Here is a 20,947-nt window from a genome sequence, read left to right on the forward strand (position 1 = left end):
CACAGTATGAAAAAAGCAATAATGTGCACAATTATTGCCTATTTAGTGACATTGCTGCAGCAGTCCCCTTTGTGCCAGGCCTTAACTCAACTACAGATGGTGTTAAGAACTGATTTGTATCGGGGCGAAGCTGAACTCCAGCCTCACACTTCATATCATGGAGGAAAAAAAAACCCCAAAAACCCCAAAAAACAAAAAACAAAACATGTGAAACTCACTCTGTGAACGCCGGACAGGTTTGATACATTCGTAATGAAACCTCTCCAGCTCGGCTACACAACTGTGAGATCATTGACCCTGACCTTGACTCGCTCTTGCGGATTAATACGGGCAACTCTTCCCCGGAGCATTCGCAGCGCTGCATTATGATTTTGATACGTTTTCCAGAAACTACTGTTTACACCTTGAAAATGTCCGCCCGGGTTTTCAGGCCCTTTGCTGCGTCTCATCCCCTCTCTCTCTCTCTCTCTCCCCTGCCTTTCCTGTCATTCTTTACTAATAAAAATAATTTGTTCACATAATACAGTCCTTACATGAACGATACAGGACATTTGCTGAAAAACAAATTCCTAAGACCGGCTACTGTAATAAAATTCTAGTAATAAATCAATGACAAAAACGTATGATATTACCCAAGAGTAAGAGAAATAAGCATGAGCAGATTTAATGCGCCTGCTTCAGTTGAGGTCAGAGTTGCAAAGGAAGAAGAAACAAAAGTAAAAGCCAAGGCCTTGACACATTTATGTGGATTAACCTATTTTATTGTATCTTTCAATATTAGACCAAACGTTTACCTTGGAAAATTCAGCATGCACACATTGTTAAGTAAGCATGCAGTCTAATTGATTGAGTGTACAACAACATAATGCGCAGCTAATTATCATTCTGTGCATAAACACATGGACTAAAGCATAATGCTTGCATTTCCTCCCTCATTAAACTTGTGTTATTTAGACAAATCTGCTTTAAATTCGTGTTTGTAATTCATTATTTCATCTATTTCTTAATCGAATGCATAATTACTGAGCTTGAAAACTGAGACCAGAGCTAACAAAATGCAATGCAGGCGTCCTGTTACTGATATTTGCTCAGAGGTCAAGTGTAGCGTCACAAACACAATGATAGCAGCCACATATCCCCATGTAATAAAATTCATTCTATCCATTTCCCTACTTCTGATATCTGATCCTGTTGCAAATTGAATATTTGTTTATTCTCAAATTTGTGACAAATAAATAGCAGTTAGTCTGAGAACATCTAATCTAAATCCGTGTTTTCCCCCGGTTACAAAGCTCTTAATACCCCAATAATGCAATATGCATATTGTAGCGACAAACAGCTTAAAACCAGCTTCTTTGGGAAAGAGAACTCCAGCACTGACCGTCAAACTGTTCGGAGTACACTCCCGGTTTTCACACACAGAAGCAAAGTACAACACAACTCTGAAGACCAGCCATTAACAGCCTTTAGATTTAGAAAAAAAAAAACAAAAAACAAACTGTGTGTCTAAGTGCCAAGAGGATTACACAAGCTAACACTGGAATCATCCTTCCCTTTCTTGCCAATTAAAAGCAGCAGTATGACTCAGTCTAAGAGGGTTAATACCTTGAGTGTTAGCAAGGACAGCTCTATATGTAAACATATTCTTATCCAAATTCAGCTTCAACAGATTGCTGTGCAACGCTGACAAGGTTTACTTTAGATGGCTTGGAATCTGTTAACCACATGGTGTAACTTATGCTCTAAATTAACGAGTCAGTAATCAACATTATGCCACTGTGGATGACTGTATTTCCACTGCGTTAGCACCATTTTAATCTCAATTAAATTCCCCAAACATTTTGACAGTTATGACCATTAGTTAGTGTTGCTATGCCTTTTAAAGCTTCCTGTACTCTAGGAGTTGGGCCAATCATGCCGGAGTTTATTTTCTACAAAAGAAAACAAAGAGCGGGACGGAAGCATGCTAACATTCGCATCTTAAATTATCTACAGCAGATTAACACACAGTTTAATCAATTCTCTTTCCTTTTTGTCGTAGCTCTTTGATACGTGCACATTAGTGGACAGCAGTTAGTACATCAACATCGCTTATTGCATCAGATGAGTCTTCCACTTGAATGATGTAGCCTTGTATTCAATGGGAACTGCCTGTATTTGTTATGGCTCCGTGTCATCTTTGGATGGCTGTGAGGACGTGAGACATGATGTCTGCTTCTGTCTCTTGTCATCATGAAATAACCAAAGACAGTGCAACTATTGCAATTATTCAATTTATTCTGATGATACTGATGTTCCTGCACTTTTATTCTTTGTAATGTATGATGCAATAGTTACACAAGGTGCATCAATAAAACATTACACAAAATGTAAAAGCCCAACAAGCTGTGTGTGACAACATGAATATGCTAATGAGCCGACTTTTAATTTTTTAAATGGTTTGAATCTTTCCTAAAGATGCGCTCTTTCTCCAGCCAGATACATCGCAGACTGACAGAACTAGGTAAAATAAATGTGAGGTGGCACTTGCCAACCCCAAAGAAACTGGCTCCACTTCACTCTGAACTTCTGCAGAGACACTGAGACGTAGACGAGTTCAGTTCAGCTGATTACGAAACACAGACCAAAGAGGCCTTGCTCAGATCAAAAGGAAAGTTAGAGGGGGTAGAGATTTGCAAAGTCAATCCCCACCACCCTGTTAGCTTCAGATACACTGCCTGATAAGGTCTTTGGATCGATACGCTGATGGACACAGTGACAGAGGCAGGGTGGTTATGTACTCCCAGTCACTTGGATCTTTTTATGTGTTGTGCTGTCAGACGATTGGCTCATCACGTTGGACCTTGACTCAGCCGTGAACATCTCTGGTAAACAGAGTTTACTGGAATTCCCATATCAGCCAGATATAATGATTACACCGTCTCGTGTGTGTAGCTCGCCCGGTTAGAGCAATGATTTCACAGTGAGGGAAAATAACTGCGAACATTAATTTAAGTACAGCTATGAGGTATGGCGCTACCTTCAGTTTTCAGTTGTATACTTTTTGTATACTGTGAATACATTTATGTAGTTTTATTCTCCTCAGCCCCGGACGCTCACGGGATAAACGTAAGCTCAGACATGTTTATATTAACAACAAATACCACTACGATACTTAAATACAATGCATTTGTACAGTGTACTTTTACATTAAGTAGTACAGAAGTTTAGTGTTGTACTTCTATAAAGCTTGGATTCCTACAAAGGACAGATAACAAGAGACTGATTAACTGATATCAGTGAAGTTGAAACTCCCAAAAACACTGGATCCTACACTTCCCATAATGCAACGCAATAGCACCCCTTCCCGGGAAATGTATATAAATATATCTCTCAAAATCCATACCTGCAGTTTGTAACGCAGTCTTTGTGATATACGTCTGTGCTCAAACTTACACACCCAAGTAATGTCACAGAGCGCTTTTATCCGACTCCACAAAGCTGCTCCGAAGCCACAGAAGATATTTTACAGCAGTTTTCACAGGTTGAGTCGTTCTCCCCCTGATGTGTAAATTGATTTTTTCACACATATTCTTGGCGTGTGTGGAGTGCCCCCTTTTAAGTAAAATATTTGAATACTTTTTGTGCAGCTGAGATTTCATTATCTGTAACTCTAATGAGTGGAGAGTTCCTTTATCCTAAGAAGCTATTATATTTTATGTCAGTGCTTTTTGAACTGCATATGTAACGTCAAACGGCCTTTACAAAAAAATAACTCAGTACATCACAAAAGTTTCCTCTCTTCCTCTAAAAACTAAAACCATATGGCTGTGGAAAATGTATTGAGCTGAACTGCAGGAGATGTGCTCCCAAATGTTGTTTTCCTCGCCAGTCTAATGGAGATTCTGCTGTTACTGACACTGAGCTGTCCAGAAAAGAAACCCCCCACCCCCCCATCCTTTTTCCCCCCTTCGCAAACTCCCTCTGTTCTTATCAGCAGGAGGGAGATTGAAAGTTTCAATTGGGTTTATTGTATCAATTGTCCAGACTGACATTCAGTGTTCGGTTTGGCAGCTTTGTCATGGCCGAGGAAAAATCCACTATCAACAAAGTTGTAGAGCACGCTGAACGGAGATGCAGTGTCAAAGCGCTGGATGGGATGAAATAATAATGTGTCAGTGTGGGGTATGATGCAATAACCTCCCTTAATATGGAATATAAATGTGGATAAAGTTATAAAATATAAGTTAGTTATTGCAAGGTATTTAAGAGAATGTATTATGTCTAAGTGTACGGCCTTACCTGTTTAGGGTTGCAGGGCTCGGATCTACCACACATGCACTGTGGAAGAGGCTATAGGCGCACAATGGACAGGGTTCCAGTTAATCAAAGTGATAACACACAGACAAATCAGGTTTGAACTGAGGACTCTCTTGCAGTGAGGCACCTCATCTTATCCCTTGAGGCATTTCATCCCTTCAAAGAGGCTATTTGTAAGTTTTCTCTGCCGGATGGTGGTGATTGTTGCTTGACAAGAGCTTCAGCCATTATAACTATATATATATATATATATATATATATATAATACACACTCGGAGCAGTGCTACATCTTCACAGCAGTTTTGAGGCTACAGTCAGTTGCTATCAGAAAGTGTAATTATAATACGTCCTCTGAGAGGCGCCACTTCTTCAGGGCAGCTTGGACGCTACAGTGACTCGGTATCGGAAAGCGACGAGATGGTCCATCTGGGCTGGGGCTAGCTTGTTAGCATGCTAACTTCAGTAGATGAAAAGAAGGGATAAAAACAAGAGTTAACATTGGCGTTGCTTTCCACAGCTGGACGCAGCTCCTGGTGAGTAGAGAAATTAAGTTTGATGCTGAACTCGCAACGTTTCGTTTCACATGGTAAGTGAACAGCTGTTGATGCTAACGTTAGCTATGTAGCAATAGCAAAACTTAGTCAGTCTTTTACCCCTTTTACTTCCAGACGGTGATTGGTGGAAAATCCATGTTGTAACGTTAGCTTCTTCATGTTTTACTTTACTGATGTTACCAAGAACAACAGTATCTCAGGACTCTACCAGATGCTGCTCCCACTGTGGTCATTCCTCTGTGTAGTTACCTGGGCTCTGTTTCATCTCCAGTTCTAACCACTTGATGAAATCAGAAACCGTTAACAAGACCTGCTCTTCCCTCCAGTTGTTATCTTGTGTCAAGGTTTCCCTTTGTGAGTGACTTAGTCTCCAGCAGCGTCAGTAGAGCTGCTTGTGGTCGCAATAAGCAGGCGCTTTCTTATCCTTGTCAACGTGCGGTTATAAGGAAAAGAAAAACACAGCTGTGTCTTCGTAATGGGAAAAATAGTTAGTGTTTACTTCAGTGAGGTTATTCCACTGCGTTTACTTCTGAGAAAAAAAGTTCAGTCCAACACCAACCAGGTCATATCAGGAAATATTACATTTACTCTTTTCTATTTCAATGCAAAGGGAAATTAAACAAATACAGCAATTAGCTTTAAAAGTAATTAAACTCATTTCAGGTTTCCCGGTGTCCAGTTTAATTTAGCTCTTGCTTGATATTTTTCCTGGTCTAGTCCGACAGAATTCTTTGTTGAGGATGTAACTTTAACATAATTAAATTACTTTTTCTTGTCAATTGATGTGATCATTAGACCGATTGCACTTGTTGAATTAACTGTCGATTTAGCAACAAATAAATAATAAATAAATATATAAAACCTGAATCAATCATCTGTAAGTGTTGGAGGTGTAAAGATTTAACAATGATTTGATTCATTGTCCATTTTTTCGAAATCTGACATTCTGCCCATGACTGAGTTTGAATCAGATCAATCTGAACTGATTCATTTCGGTGCTTACGAAGCATAGCAAGTCAAAAAAAAAAAAAAAAAATGTAAAGGCAGCAGAAGTCTGAGAGGAAAGCGGGGCGGTGATGGAAATTGATTAGCAGGGCTTCAAAGAGAGAAACCGATACAAGCCTTTCACTAATGACAACACTCTGCAGGTGCAAATTCGCAGCTTTAAAAGAAGTATTTGCAAAACATTTATTGCCGACACAATATCAGTGCAGCATGGCTACGCTTAAGGTTCATCCACGAAAACCAGATGCTCTTATTCATAACTGCAAAATCAGGGAAGAAGTGATACACATTCCTGCTGCTGAAGCTTATTAAAAGAGACATACCAAAAATAGGTGCATGCCTGAAATAGATTAAAAAATCTAAATGAGTTTGCAAAATGCAGCCCTGTGACACCGGGCCACGAAATTAAAAGACTCTCCTGCACCACTTTGTGTGTTCTCAGCAAGTCCTTCATTAGTCATTTGTAAATGACAACACAGGCAATTTTACATAACTGTCTCTAAATTATAGAGTTGATTTTTCGATTATAAAACAGACTGTTATTTTAACAACAGTCGTGCTGGTTTCAACATTTTTCTAAAAAACTGGGAAGGAACCAACTGAGTGACAGTGCAGCCCGAGAGAAACACACAAGTGTCCAATAAATCCCCCCCAAACTATTATAAAATATTAGCTAATCTTTTTACAATTCAGAATGACATGGATGGGGATTTTTAACAGGTGCATTACTGCTGAAGTGCCTTGGGGGCAGAGATTAGCTACCGCGCCAATCCAAGACTGCAGGACTGAATGAATAATGCCACGAGCTGACTATTACTGTGACTGTCTACTATGAGGACTGATTCTGCAGCAATCTGAATGTCAACATTTAAGCTAATACTGTATATCCCCAGAAATGACATTTGCTCACCCCGCAGATATTTTGCAGCTTGCAAGAAATAATGTCAGAATCTGTTGTAATTTATAAGCTCATCTATTATTTATCCGTCGTACACGAGGCCAGAGATAAACTTCTCTGTGCAACAACACCATCGACACATTAACTGCTTACACAGTTTGCGGTAATATTGTTATTGAATGCACGGCGGGTAATGAAATGTTGTCTTTTCAGGCTGTCGCAAAATGACTGGATGGTTTGCGAGAAGCAACTGGGAACATCACCGACTCAACCCCCGTGATTAGGTGCAAAAATCAGGGTGGCAAAAGTTAACAAGACATGCTGTTCTCGCCACTTGTCAACTTGTGTCAAGATGCCCTTTGGCAAGCACTTTAACTTCCAATATCCTCAGATGAGCTGCTTGTGGCTGTAATAAGTGGTTTCTAGTTTGCAATCATCCTTCCCTCTGGTCCTATCGTTCTTTTGCTTCCATAGATAAATAAAAACACATTTCTTGAAGTAGAACTGAAATTATAAATCAGTTATCATAGCCTTGTTCTGGCTTGTACTACCATTTATTCATTCATTAAAAATGACCAGTATATGAATGTAATTTCTCGCAGACAGGAGTTGGGAGCGTGCTCCAGATAAACAAAACCAAAGCAACACTAGAGGTCAAACACTCCTTAGGGAACCTTTAAATTGCTAATGGTGCAGAACCAATGCTTCGTGTGTTTGTTGAAGAGGAGAGGGAAAAACAGTTTGTATCAACATCAGCTTTACAGGGCTACGACCTGCTCCGGTCATTAGCACAACACAGAAGTTGAGAGTTGTGTCTCCTAGCGATGCTGGCACTCAAAAATGTCAACCCTCTGCCATGAGAAACACCCACCCAGAGGCCCGAAGCGTCGTATATGTCCAGACATATAAGTTCAAACAGTGTATGTTTGCAAAAACACGTCCGAAAAATGTGGAATTTAAATTCCAGTTCGCCATTGCGTGTGGATGTGTGTTGTGTACTTTTGTTCCAGTGGCACGTTGAAGTGCAGTTGGTAAAAATGTACCAACTGTCAAATCCTCTAGCACAACATGTTAGCCATTTCGCCGTTAATGGATCTCAGAAGCACTCTTACAGAAAAGACCTTGACGAACACGTCTTAACTGCTCCGCCCTGTGACTGCTGCAATATAGAACAGCTGTCTACCAGCAATACCAGCACAAATCACTCATTAATCACCTGTTTGTCTTAAATACTGCAGCGTGGAGGTGGCCAAAAAGGTGCCAGCAATTTTATGCTTTCATTAGCGACTTACGGAGATGATTACCGGGAGGGCATTTGAAGGTGATGTTCAAGTTTCACACAATCCAGAGATTATTAGCACTCTCACCTGTGTAAAGAATAAAAGGAAACAATGAAAGAGTAGCAGCAGCTACAGATAGATATATTTCTTGGTGAGATACAGAGACAGGAAGCCTCTGCTGTCACAGGGATGAGATCACAAAAGAGAGATGTTGACATCGTCCCTGTTGTCCTTATATAACGCATTCCTGTCGCAGGTCTCACACTTACCGCTTTTGTTCGTGTCCCCAGAGGTGGCTCGCTTTCCCACCAACTCAAGGTAGAGGACGTTGTCGGGACACGGCAGCTTATACATGTTAATGTTCTCTTTTTCCTATTCCACTCCTGTTAGATTGATGGCTCAGCAGTGGTTCTCATTGATCAATCAGACACAATCTGCGTCTCAAATGAACCCAGGCCAGGGGGATTGTGCATTCTACCAGGGGACCCACATCCCTAAGGGTATGACAGTGTGGTGCACTGGATCGATTGTTTTTAACTTATTTGTGTAAATACTTTGTAACCTTGCCGATTTATCATCTGCATTTCTTTGCCGCCGAGTGAGAAAACTACAATAGGTATCACCCAGCCGGCTGACACGGGCCCCGGCTTGTAATTTCCATCTTTTTCGGTCAAGTCTGGAGAAGGATTATAGGAATGATGAGAATTAATTATGCATTTCATCAGCATGATGGATACCGCACGTTCAACTCAAAAACTATATTTCCCCCGAGAACACAGAGGAGTCTGCTCATTTCTAGTGACTCCTTTGAGAAATGCTGTCAGTTATCACTCTCAGAAGATGAAACTTTGCTGACATTAAATAGAAAAACAGAGATGTGACTCTCTCCCTCTCTCTCTCTCTCTCTCTCTCTCTCACCACAGTGGCTAGCGTAGGTGGCTTTACTTTAAGTCAACTCGAGTACTTAACACCATGTAGACAAATATCAAGAAAAGTGCACACTGTTTGTCAGGAAGTAGACTACAGGGGATACTTCAATATCAGACCTCAACTTTGAAAAACACGCTCGACAGTTCAAGTAACATCAGGGTTTTTTTGTTTTATGGCGTTCTTTCTCTGTCTTCTTTTTTTGTGTGTGTGTTATTTCACATCCTCCCAAGCAAAAGAAGAAGAAAAAAAGGTTGGATGTTCAAATCAGAGTCTAAAATGCTGTATTATTAGTATTATCTAATGTCCAACTCTACAGCAGAAATAAACATGTTTACAGCCTGGTCTCTAGCGCTAACTTCCTCCTTTATGACATCTGTTTATAGAACTCACCTGTTTTTATTAAGGACTAAAGTTATGGAGAATTGAGGGCGTGGCCTGCTTTGAGTGACAGGTTGGTGAGTGTACACACCCAAGTCCTGGCTTCACACATGCCCCTCCTCTTTAGCCAGGAGTTAGGGGCGGAGTCAGGCACTGCCAAGATGGCGACGGCAGAGTAGCACACTCTGAGCTTCAAAACGTCACAGAGGCTACGTCCATCTTTATTTACAATCTGTGGTCAAGACGTCCTCCGGCCAAGCCGACTGACTTCCTGTTTGATCCCTGCGCGCACTAATTGCATAAAATAAATTACTTTAAATATTTTATTGGACCGACTGGATCAAATTGCGGGTGTTGCAGTACCCTGTGTGGCCACCATGGTAAAATCCCCTCGCAGCCCAGCTCCACTCCTGAGGTGTTACTCTAAATACAACACGCTCTGTTGTTGTTGTTAAATCCTTTTATAATTGACCAAGAATCTGAAGAACTGCATTCATCTAAGTGGTGAAATGTATTATCACTTCTCTCAACACTGTAATCTTCTCCTGCCGGCACTGAAAAGCACCGTGATAGTCACAGTTAACTCCTCACCTGATGTTTTTATGTACCCAGCCTTCTGCCTCACCCACTGTTTATCATAGAACTAGATATCATAGAAACACATTTGTTATTTCATATCCATCCAAACCATAGAGGTTCTCCAACTATTTTGGCCACGGTAAAAAATAATGAAAGGGATTTTTACTTCCAACATTTGCAACTCTATATCTTTTAATACAATAGTGAAATCAGTATTTTAAATAAGGCAAGATTAGTTTAACACTTCTAAATAACTTCATGTTTAAGCTTAACTTTAAATTGAGATTTTATATATATATATATATATATATATATATAAGTTTTGTAAACAATAAGTAACTACAACTTTTAGGCATATAGCTGCACAAAGCACTCAAGTCAAACATAAGTAGCTCAAAATGCACTGGTTGATCAAATGCACTTCAGTTACATCCTCCCTTGAGGTATATATTTTATGAACAGAAACACTTTAAATGTTCATGCAAACAAAATCTTGCTGTCTGGTTCCAGGAGATTTCCCTCGCTGCCCACGAGTGCAGAGTTAGTGCTCATTTGTGGCAGATTCATGAAGGATCTGGGAGACCTGAGATGTCTCACCAGTAATCGGCCAGCAGCTGGTCGACAGTTGGCTGCCGGCCACCGGTCGGCCGGCCGAGCTGTTGCTTCGAAGATGACTACAAACAAAACAAATCACTACAAAAATATAGATAAACAGTGATGTAAGAAGCTTGCTGTAGTGGAGCATTTTCCTGAGAAAGTCCTTATGCACAATCATCATTCATCAGGTGAAGGATTTTTGTTTTTGCTTGGGTCTTTTTTTTTTTCCCTTTCTTTGAAAAATGCTTATGAGTCTATTGAATTTTTTCTATTGTGACCTAATTTCTTTTCCCCTCCATCAGCCCAGGCGTTTGACAAATGCACAGTCTCGTGTGGAGGAGGCAGACACTGGGAAAAGCATCTGACGCTTCCTGTCGAATAGAGAGATCCACCTCAGGCGCCGTCAGCTCCGTCCTTATTTGTCATAAGTGTCCGCTGTTTCCCATGGCTAAAGACAAAGGCCAAAGAACGTATGAGGAACATGCATTTTTAATGTGACATCCTCATCAAATTCACCACAGTGGACTGAGCAGAATGCCAAGGACGCTTTATTCTTCTTCCAATTACAGTGAGACGCCTCAACAATATGAACGTAAGCCGTGAAGGGCACATCTGCCTCTAACATGACAAAGCCTGAACAGTTCAGCACTTCATCTCTTGTGAGTCTGAACTTGTGAACTTTATGTTGACGCTGGTGCGCTGTTTGATTAGAAAATATCTTGCTTTTCGTTGAGATACTGGAAAGCGTCCCTCAGAGGCGCGGAATAGAGCGGGAAAGCGTGAGAAACAAATCATCAGTTTAATGTCAGAGCCACATTATCTTCTCTTTGTGCCTCCTGCGAGGAGAGTGATGTCTTCACTGATAGTGAGTAATACAGGGACATAAGCAAGCAGTATATCACCATTAACAGCTTACATTATTTATACAACATGACGTGCTGGTGAATGCTGACTTGACCAGACTCACCTTTATCTTGTAGCAAATATGCTGACCATTACTCTCTGGCCATTATTTGACAGGACTGAAATGTCACCAGAGACTGAGAGATAGTCGGATTCATTGCTGCGTTCAGAGAGAGAGAGGGAGAGAGCGAGAATGTAAATAATTTTTGCTGGCACTAAACTACAGCTTTCATCTCTGATATTCTTTTGCAGTGGTCGGTCCACACTCCATCATTATAATGAGGGAGGCTCAATTAGACAAGGTCTACAATGGGGGTTTTAAATGTCACAGTGCAGGTCCTGACATTTCTCTGTTTGATATGGAATCAGAATGGGAGCCCTGGAGTTCACAGAGAGGAACTAATCTCAACTTCCCAAATAACAAATTTCACCCTGTCACAAAGCTGTGAGCGAAGGCTGGTGCCACTTGGGCGACATTTACACCCAACAATGCTAGCTTGGCCTTACTGGAGCTCTCTTAACGATTGAATTTACGAGCATTGTTTACTTTTGTAATTAGCCCTCGGAGGTTAGCATGATGCACGAAATGAATCCTCTTTGGGTGTTTTCATCCAAAAGGTTATTTTGTCATCGAATCAAAAATGACTCGATAACGACAAACGTTTAACTTGGGCTAATTGGAGTGACCACAGTAATTACCAGTGGGCTTGTAGTGGAGAATAAATGCACATTTATCTTCCTCTCAGATTATAAAATAATATTTTTCACAGCCCCTTGGCTGTGAGCCCTTAAAGGAGCAGGTTTTGCTATTGCTACATAGCTAACGTTAGCATTAGCAGCTGTTTACTTAACCGTCTAAAAGTCGCGTTGCAAGTTCAGCAACAGACTTAATTCCGTCACGTCTTTTCTCCTACTGAAGTTAGCATGCTAACAAGCTAGCCCCAGCCTGTCTCATTACTCTCCGTTAGCGACTCACCGCAGCCTCCGGTCTACGCCACGACGATGTAGCGCTGCTCAGAGGACGTATGATAACCTCTCGTCTCAAACTAAACAAACTTTAAAGCTCTTGTCAAGCGATAATCACCACCACCTGAGTTTTTCTACCACCTGACATCCAAACACACACCTGCTACTGTGATATCACTCTGCTAGCGACAACAACCTACAAGCTAACAGTCCAGTGTGGTTTTATATTGATGGGCTAGATTAGCTAATTGCCCCAGATCACATTTCAATTGAATATATTTACTTAAAAGTAGAGATAAAACATCAAAAATATTTAACATGAAGTCTAAAGAAAAGGATTTTGTTATTAAATATGCTCTGAAGTAGAAGAAAAACATTTAGCATATAACAAGAGATGAGTGATTTAGTGATTAGTGATGTTTAACAACGCACTTTATCTATTTTGCTTCTGCTTTTTCCGTAGTTTAATTAGATTATATTATTCCCACGCCATTAAGATAATTAATTGTTGCTGCAAGTAGCGATATTCATTTTTATACAGTATTTCCAGAGAGTGGAGGAAGGACACAGGAAAGAGAAGAAAGAGAGAAATGCAGCTTGTAACAGCGGAAAAATTAAAGAAGGTGCAACTGATTCAAGATTCAGAAAGAGGATGGGGGAAAAAAAGAGATTCAGCACTAATTAGTGCTAATTAAATTCAAAAGGCAAGACTGCGACCTGTTCTAAAATGTGTGAGAGATATTTTAATACAGGGCACAAATTATTCAAACAAATTAATCCCATATTAGTCATCTTTTTAAAAGCAATTTTATTCCATAACACTGATGTAATATAAAGACCATATAGATTGACTGACAGGCTCATTTCCGTCACATCACAGGCCCACGATAAATTAGCTGAGTTGAGGTAGAGTTGACCCCTCCCTCCCTCCCTCCTGCCTAATATTACAACTCATCACCAGCAGCCGACATGTAAACAACTGGAAAAATTTTTATTTTTATTTTTTTTTCATTTTATTTTGCAACTGAGTGTCATGACAGGTCAATCTTTAAATGTGACCGTATCAGGACGAGGCATGCAGGAACAGCACGCTCCCTCCCTCGTCTTGAATGTCAAAAAACAGACTGTTGCTGTCGTGTCACCAGCAGAAATAGTGGCCTTACAGTGGATGAATTACCATCCCCTCCATGCTCCAGCTTCACTCTAATAAGCAGTGGATTGTTCACAAAAATGGGGAGGAAAGAAAGAAAAAAAAAAAAAACTGAGACCGAACAGATAGAAATTCATTTGTAAGTCTGGGCTGTGACTATTTGCATGGCGATGAAGGCCCCGAGTGTTCAGCAGTCTTCAGATGCGAATGCCAGACAATAGAGCCAGTGTTTGTTCTTCCCCTGGAAGTTTGAGAAGGACAGAAAAGGGGAGAAGAAGAAGAAAAGGGGAGGTCGTCAGTGGAGGGGATTACGCATTGTGAGAACCACGCGCATTCGCTTCTGCTATTGTGGTGACTGAATTGCTTTCCAGTACCAGGGTATTTAGTTAAGCAGATTGTGTTTCCTTACACCCCACGATGATCTCTCTTGATGGCGGCTGGAGACAAGTGGCTTGGAGAATCACACAAACAGGTGGGTGTGGTGTTGGACGCTATGCATCCTATAAGAGATTATCTTTTGTTAGAAGATAATAAGGTGTAGTTTTGAACATTATCTAGGAAAGCAAAGGAATACAAACAGGAATACAAGAGGTTTTCAGCATAAAGGCGGCGGCAGCGGCAGCAGCAGCAGCAGCAGAAGCAGAAAGGCTGAAATTCATAATAATTGAATACAATCAATTCTAAATGAGTCCAGGGGTTCTTTGTGCTTGTCACAGCAAGAAGTCAGTAAATTTCTTGCATCTTTTAAAATGGCTGCTGGCATTTTACCAGTGTTGTGTCTTTATCAAATAGCCGTCAGTGATGTTTTGAATTGCTAAAGAAAATACTTTCAAGTGGGTTTAATTCTAATTGTAACAAAATGATGTGGTTGTGAACAAACGTCTTGGATCACTGTGGCCTCTCTATTGACAATCTGATGAAAAGTTTATTAATTGAAATATGCACACTATTCTCTCATTGAGTGTCTGACCTGTCCACTTGCCTGTAATATTTAGCAACAAAACACAAGCTCTCACCACATTCCTCCTCTGGAAACTGAGCGAAAAAGAATTTGATTCAGAGATAATTTGAAATGTCACGCAATGAAATAGATTATTTTAGAGTTTCCATGACCTCTCTTTGAGGGGGTGGGGTGGGGCGAGGTGGGTGGGGTGTCACTCTGACACTGCACAACTCAGTTTATGGAGGACAACCTTGGTAAGACAATAAAACAAATGGAAAAATGCTAACAAAACATGGCCTTACAGCATCTTCCCGGTTGTGGGCCCAGAGACGGCATGACTGAAAAGACTGAGGGAGTAAACATGACAGCTTCAAGGATACTGAAGTTCAGTGCTGAGATGATTGTCTGCTCTAAAAATCTTGTCCATGTCTAATGTTCTTTGAAACTCCATGTGAAACTTTAGTCGCTAACTTCTTTTTATCATCATAATTAAGCCTTTATAGATAATAGCCTGTAGTTTAAATCCACTGGTCTATCTTTTTTTTTTCTTTTTTATTATTTTTCTTTAATAATAACTTTGGCGGGATCAGTTAATTGTTTTCCACGAAAAAAGAAAGGAGCCAAATAATAGGCTGTAGTGCTATCGCTGATAAATGTCAGTGGAAATTCGTGACACTTTGCTAAGCAGTAATGATTTCTACTTGTGCTCATAACAAAATCAAACAAATTACTTACTAACAAGTACATGATGACTTGACATTCCCCTGTTGTTCTAGCTCAGTCTCTAGACTCATTTGAGGACCTGAATTAGGAAACATAAACTACATGTCAGTGTTATTGTTTTACGGAGCTGAGCAGTAAACAGCAAGTCCCATGATGGGCTCCCAAATGACCAATTAAGGACATATTGTCTTAGAAGAGTGATCTTAAAGAAGTCAGGCTTAACAGATGTGTTTTTTTTTTCTTTCTTTTCTTTAATTGTTCAAGATTGTGAATTCTTGTAGTTAAATGAGAGGTCTGAGTCCATGTTTAGATCCACTGTCACATCCAGCCTTACACAGTTTCATATTTTTCCACATTTTTTTCCATTTCCTTTTTTCAATTATCATTCACCAAAGCAAGTCAGAAGACCAATGCACAAAAAAAAACAACGTAATTAATGCTCACATGAAGTCAGCGGGCAGGGCATGTTGATATTGACGTGTCATCCGCAATGTCAAGTGGAAGCAGCTTTTTCTTTATTACCGTGTTTCAACATTCGCGTTGGCACATTAGACCTCGTTTTAATAGCAACCCGAAAAACCATTACTACAACAGAGCGACGTTTTATTAGCTAGAAACACATCACCATATAGGAAAATAATGTGACGGTCTCAGCGCATCTAGTGCTTAACATTGTGAGACTGCAGCTCATTGTCATTCTGTCATGTGGCAGAGTAGCATACTGTACATACAGGCTACAGGAGGTCTGCTGGAAATGGGAGGAAGGCCTATTAGAGGTAATGAATGGCTGTCAACCACAGGGCACTCTGCATGTAGTGCATGTCATGTTGAAATGAGAATCTCTTTTGAAAGGAGAAAATTGACCATGGAGTTCAAATGTGCCTTTTTTTTTTCTTCTTCTTTTTTCTAATGTATATATATATATAATAATATAATGATATATAATATGTTTCTCTTTATTTTTCCCGGAGCTTATACACTGTGAGTGATAAGTGATGGGTTGGAATAATAAAAGGCTCATATTGAACGGATGCATCGCGATATTTGATACTTTTAAAATCAGACTTTGGCAGGTTCACCATTATTATCAAGCGCCATCAGGATCGCTGTCACACATGAACATGTGTTTTACTTGCTCCCTAACACGATTGCTATTTACAGACCAGGAGCTGGGAGATTTTTTTTTTTTTTTACCCATTATTTTCCCAGAATTTCATCACTTATTTCCAGCGAGGCCCATCTTGTTAAATTGGCACCTAAACATCTGTTGACCTGCGCACTGTTCCAGCCACATCAGTAAAGCCTGATACCCCCAGGAAGATTTTTAAGCAGACTCCTTGGCATGTTGGCAGCTGAGCAGTTGCTCAGAGTAACATCATTGAGGGCTTGTTGTCTAGTTTTGGCTCAAGGCGTTCGGTTCGGGCGCGTGCTTGGCAGCTCTATGAAAGACTATAACAGCTCACGATTCACTGGCCACTAATTGGAATGTCACTCCACAACGCTCGGACATATGAATGCGGCCCGTAAAGACATATATAAGCACAAACACTTACTCTCGTTCATGTCCTGTATCGAAATTGAATTTCAGAAATGAAAGTCCGCATCAGTAATTGATTTTACCAGCTCATTACAAATGGGTCTTGACAGCTAATTTACTTTCACAAGATTAAACATGAACATTATGAGCTGTTAAATCATTAATACTGCAACTATTCTAACTGCTGAAACAACTTCCTGCAGTATACTCTATATTTTATATTTCCACCGGGACCACCCGTGCTAAAAATGCATGCACCCCGGTTCCTATGCAGCACTTTCATGGAAGCGTACACATTAAGGAACTGTATATGTGATGTGCTGATATTACAGTGTGGGAAAAAAACCCTATTAAAAATTGTTAAGAATTATGGTTGTTGTAACTTCCAGCCCTTAATAACCGCCAATCCCACTGAGTGCTGATGTATGGTTTTGGTTCAGGGTCTCATGTCTAGACAAATAATCTCTTTTTGCTTTTCAAGGTAAAACACCTTTATGAGACAAACGTCTTAAATGATAGCAAGGCTGAACAACATCCACAGGTTCGAGCCAAACACCTACGCTGCTGCAGGGGGAAAAAATACTGTAAACATATTGTCGTTTCAAAGGAGAAACAGTTAATTTACTGAGCAGAATTGACAGTGACGTGTTTACACTAAACTAAACTTACACTAAATTGATGTAATTTAATTTGTTTGATTTCAAGTCTGCTAATTTTAGGGGGGTTTTTGTCAATGCAAGATATTGTATTTGTGTGGTCCCTAACTAATTTGCTGTCTTGTCTGACTTTCATTGTCCTTACACTCTTGACCCACATTATAATTGGTGCATCGATTTGATTCATAGTTTGTCAGAGGCATGTGTGTCTCTGTTTTTCATGTCTGGGGAGACATTGATCTAATTAGAAGTCTTCATTAGTCAGCTGCAGAGTGCAGTGTCATGCTTAAGGAATGATGTTCAGGCCCTGCTCTGCTTCGTGAAACACAATGCAGAGCCTTGTTTGAATTCAAAACAGAGGGCAGCTTTTTAAAGCCGCCTGTGCACGACGGCAGGATGCAAAAAGCTCGGACAAAGGGTTTGTTTTTTTTTCTGGCAAAATGGAATCTTGATTGGCTTTTTTCTTGAATTTGTTATGCATCTGAATTATTATTGTGCAGTGGGTTTGACATAACTCTTCAGATGGACAAAAAGAGTCAGAGTCATGTTGAAGAGTGGCGCCCCTGCAACCTTTTGTGTGAGACGCCACAGCCATGTGGTGAGCTGTAGCTTTCCGTTGATGCCTGTCATGTTGAATTGATTTTAAACTGTTTAAAACGCTTGATTATATAAAAGTGGACAGCGCTTACATTGGCTTACGAGTTTGCATTTGTAATACCACCCCCATCCGTTTTAAACTGACCGTTTCGACTGTTTATCCAGAAGGCTATGCTTTTAGTTTATTTGTTATTTTTAGCTAACTATTTGAGCCCGGTTATTACTTTTAGCGTTTATCCAGCACTTTTAGCTAATCATTACTTTTAGCTTACTGTTTCAATTCTTTATTTGTTAGTCTGAGCTAACTGTCAAGTGTTTGTTTGTTACTTTATAGTTTACAGTTACAACAGTTTATTTACATGTTGCAAAGGACTTTTAAATAACTAACTATTTAAACCACTGTGTCACTTGCTAACTAGCTTTCACACATTCAGTTGCAGTGTTCAGTGTTAATGCTAGCTAATGCGGATGCTAGTTGGTAATCAATGATACAAAATACTTTTTTTATCTACTACATGTAAACTCCGCAAGTTAGATTTGCCTTATCATTAAAATTTTTACTTTTAATTTCAAACAGCAGATAGGAAGGCTTTAAATGTAGCTTTGTCATTTTAAAAAAAAAAGCACATAACACATTTATTAACAGCTTTGTGTAATTAGACATTTTATTTTTGGATTTTACTGCACTGCTACAGATTTAAATTTCCTCATTTTGCAATCTCTGTGCACTGCTGGAAATTTCTCACTGCAGCTATTAATTAAATTGTTAACTTTTATTTCAGAGGCATGACCGTGCATACAAACCACACTGTGACAAGATGGGATACGGCACTGCCGGGATCATGAATTACTGTGCTGTTGAATGAAGAATTGTTACCACTAGACCAGTAACACCTCCATCTCCTGCCCACTAACCATGGGAAGTGCAGAGGAAATGCACGGATGGACAGTTAAAATGAGCACGCCGAGCGTTTTGGCTGTGGTGACGGTCTTCTCTATGATTCCTGGCGGGGTGCTGAGCGATATGAGAGGTACTCAGGGTTTGGAAGCCCAACAATTGGCCCAGGGGTCCACTCATCTGCACCGTCGCCTGAAGAGAGGCTGGATCTGGAAACAGATGTTTGTCCCCGAGGAAGATCCCACTCTTCGCGTTATTGGCCAGGTACCGCTTCAGATTGAATGTCCTCCATGTCCTTGATGTGGTACTTCCCTTTGAAAAAGCTCGTTGGAAAAGCATGCTTTCACCCCCCTCCCCCTCCTCTTTTTGCAGATCAAATCTGATTCTGACCGAGGCGAGTTTTCTATCAAGTACATATTATCAGGGGAAGGCGCCGGAGATGTGTTTGAGATAGATGAGTATTCTGGTGAAATCCGGACGCTGAAGAAACTCGACCGTGAGGAAAAGGCCTTTTACGTCCTCCAGGCTCAGGCTATCAACAGGAGGTCCAACGAACCCGAGGAGCCCCAGTCAGAGTTCATCATCAAGGTGCAGGACATCAACGACAATGTCCCCCAGTTCCAGAACGAACCGTATGTGTCCAGCATCCCCGAGATGTGTCCAATCGGTATGTTTGAGAAAGCTGAAGTTTCCCTTTAACACAGAGGTTGAAGGTAGGAGGGGAAAAGGCTCCAGTTCGAATAATAATAATAATGACAAAAATGATCTGCTCCAGTTTTGAGCCCTGTTGGATTTCTGCCCCCACCCTATACAATAGAGGTGAATGAAATTAAATCTGTGGCATACAGGAATAAGAAAAAAAAAACATCACATTTTTAATATTAAGCAGTGACACGTCCTTCCGAGATCTAGTGTATGTCCCTGTTACTCCGAATAATCCTTAGACCTCATTTGCTGTAAAGAGCTTTCAGTGGAACTACATCACATCGGATAGATGGTCCTTATATAAGCAGCTCACAGTAAGGGCAGTGATTTATTAAAAGTAAGTAAAAGTGTTTTGCCGTGCTCGCTGTGGATGGTATTGTCAATCATTTGGTCAACAACTTTAGTTCAGACTGAAGTATATTGACAGTTGTTGAATGAGTCGCAATGAAATGTTGCACAAAAAATCTCTATTCCGCTCACGCTTTTTGAATGGCACGGCATGATTTTGGGATTGTCTAAACAATGGCATTATTCATCAGATGTGTCACTTTCACTATTGGTATGTCCTCCAGAGAAAAGATGATTCATAGAAACAAACTTTTGTACGCATAAAAAGCTTTTATTTGCATTATTGGCTTTACTCCTTTTCAAATTAATCTTTTTCCTAAACTTAAATCTTGATCGGAGACAATAAGCAAAAAGGTTATACGAATGTCTATCATCTGTCCCCGTTCAGGAAGTTAAAAGTATTGGATTCCATATCATGGCTTGGATGCCTTTATGGCTAAATTTCTTAAATAATGTTATTATAACCACTGCCCTTTTCATACCACAAACATTAACATTTCAATTTATATGTAATCTGCTTTTGCAGCATAATATCTCACTTGTAATAAATCATAATGCATTCGACTCAAAGAGAAAGTGAGAGGGGAAGGTTGGAGAGCAGGCGAATGAGAATAAGAAATACTGCAGTAAATCCCTGCCTGTGTGAGAGGCAGAGCTCAGAGGACTGAGGGAAACGAAAGATACTGTCGAGCGCAAGGTGAGGAGAAGGATGTGGTCAGCAGAGAGAAAGGGCAGCGAGTGTGAGAGATAGAGAGGTAAAACTGAATCAGAGTGCGAAGGAGAGAAAACAAGGGTCAGGTGGATGGGGAGAGAGATATTGCTACAGGCCTGGAGAGGTTGTCACACACACACACACACACACACACACACACACACCTGCAGCAGCCTTACTGAGCTGTGAAAGGCCGACGCCGCTCCCCACTGCCACCCACCCCTTTGTCAACATCCCTCCTATAACTCTACCTCAACCTCACCTCACCTCCTCCCCTCCCCTCCCCTCC

At 40.4% G+C, this 20,947-nt stretch overlaps 1 protein-coding gene across 1 annotated transcript in view; it reads left to right on the top strand.

The window, feature by feature from the left end:
• Positions 1–13,391: 13,391 nt before the first annotated feature.
• The window catches only part of cdh19 (cadherin 19, type 2), a 21,084-nt gene continuing 13,528 nt past the window's right edge, over positions 13,392–20,947 (top strand). The window contains 3 exon segments of the mRNA XM_023431503.2: positions 13,392–14,011; positions 18,778–19,157; positions 19,266–19,560. Coding sequence (XP_023287271.2) covers positions 18,912–19,157; positions 19,266–19,560 — 541 coding nt within the window. The 5' untranslated portion in view covers positions 13,392–14,011; positions 18,778–18,911.

This window comes from Seriola lalandi, unplaced genomic scaffold, assembly GCF_002814215.2.
Source record: "Seriola lalandi dorsalis isolate HSWRI2012SDOR001 ecotype SW California unplaced genomic scaffold, Sedor1 jcf7180002054923, whole genome shotgun sequence".
In the NCBI taxonomy this organism is placed as follows: domain Eukaryota; kingdom Metazoa; phylum Chordata; class Actinopteri; order Carangiformes; family Carangidae; genus Seriola; species Seriola lalandi.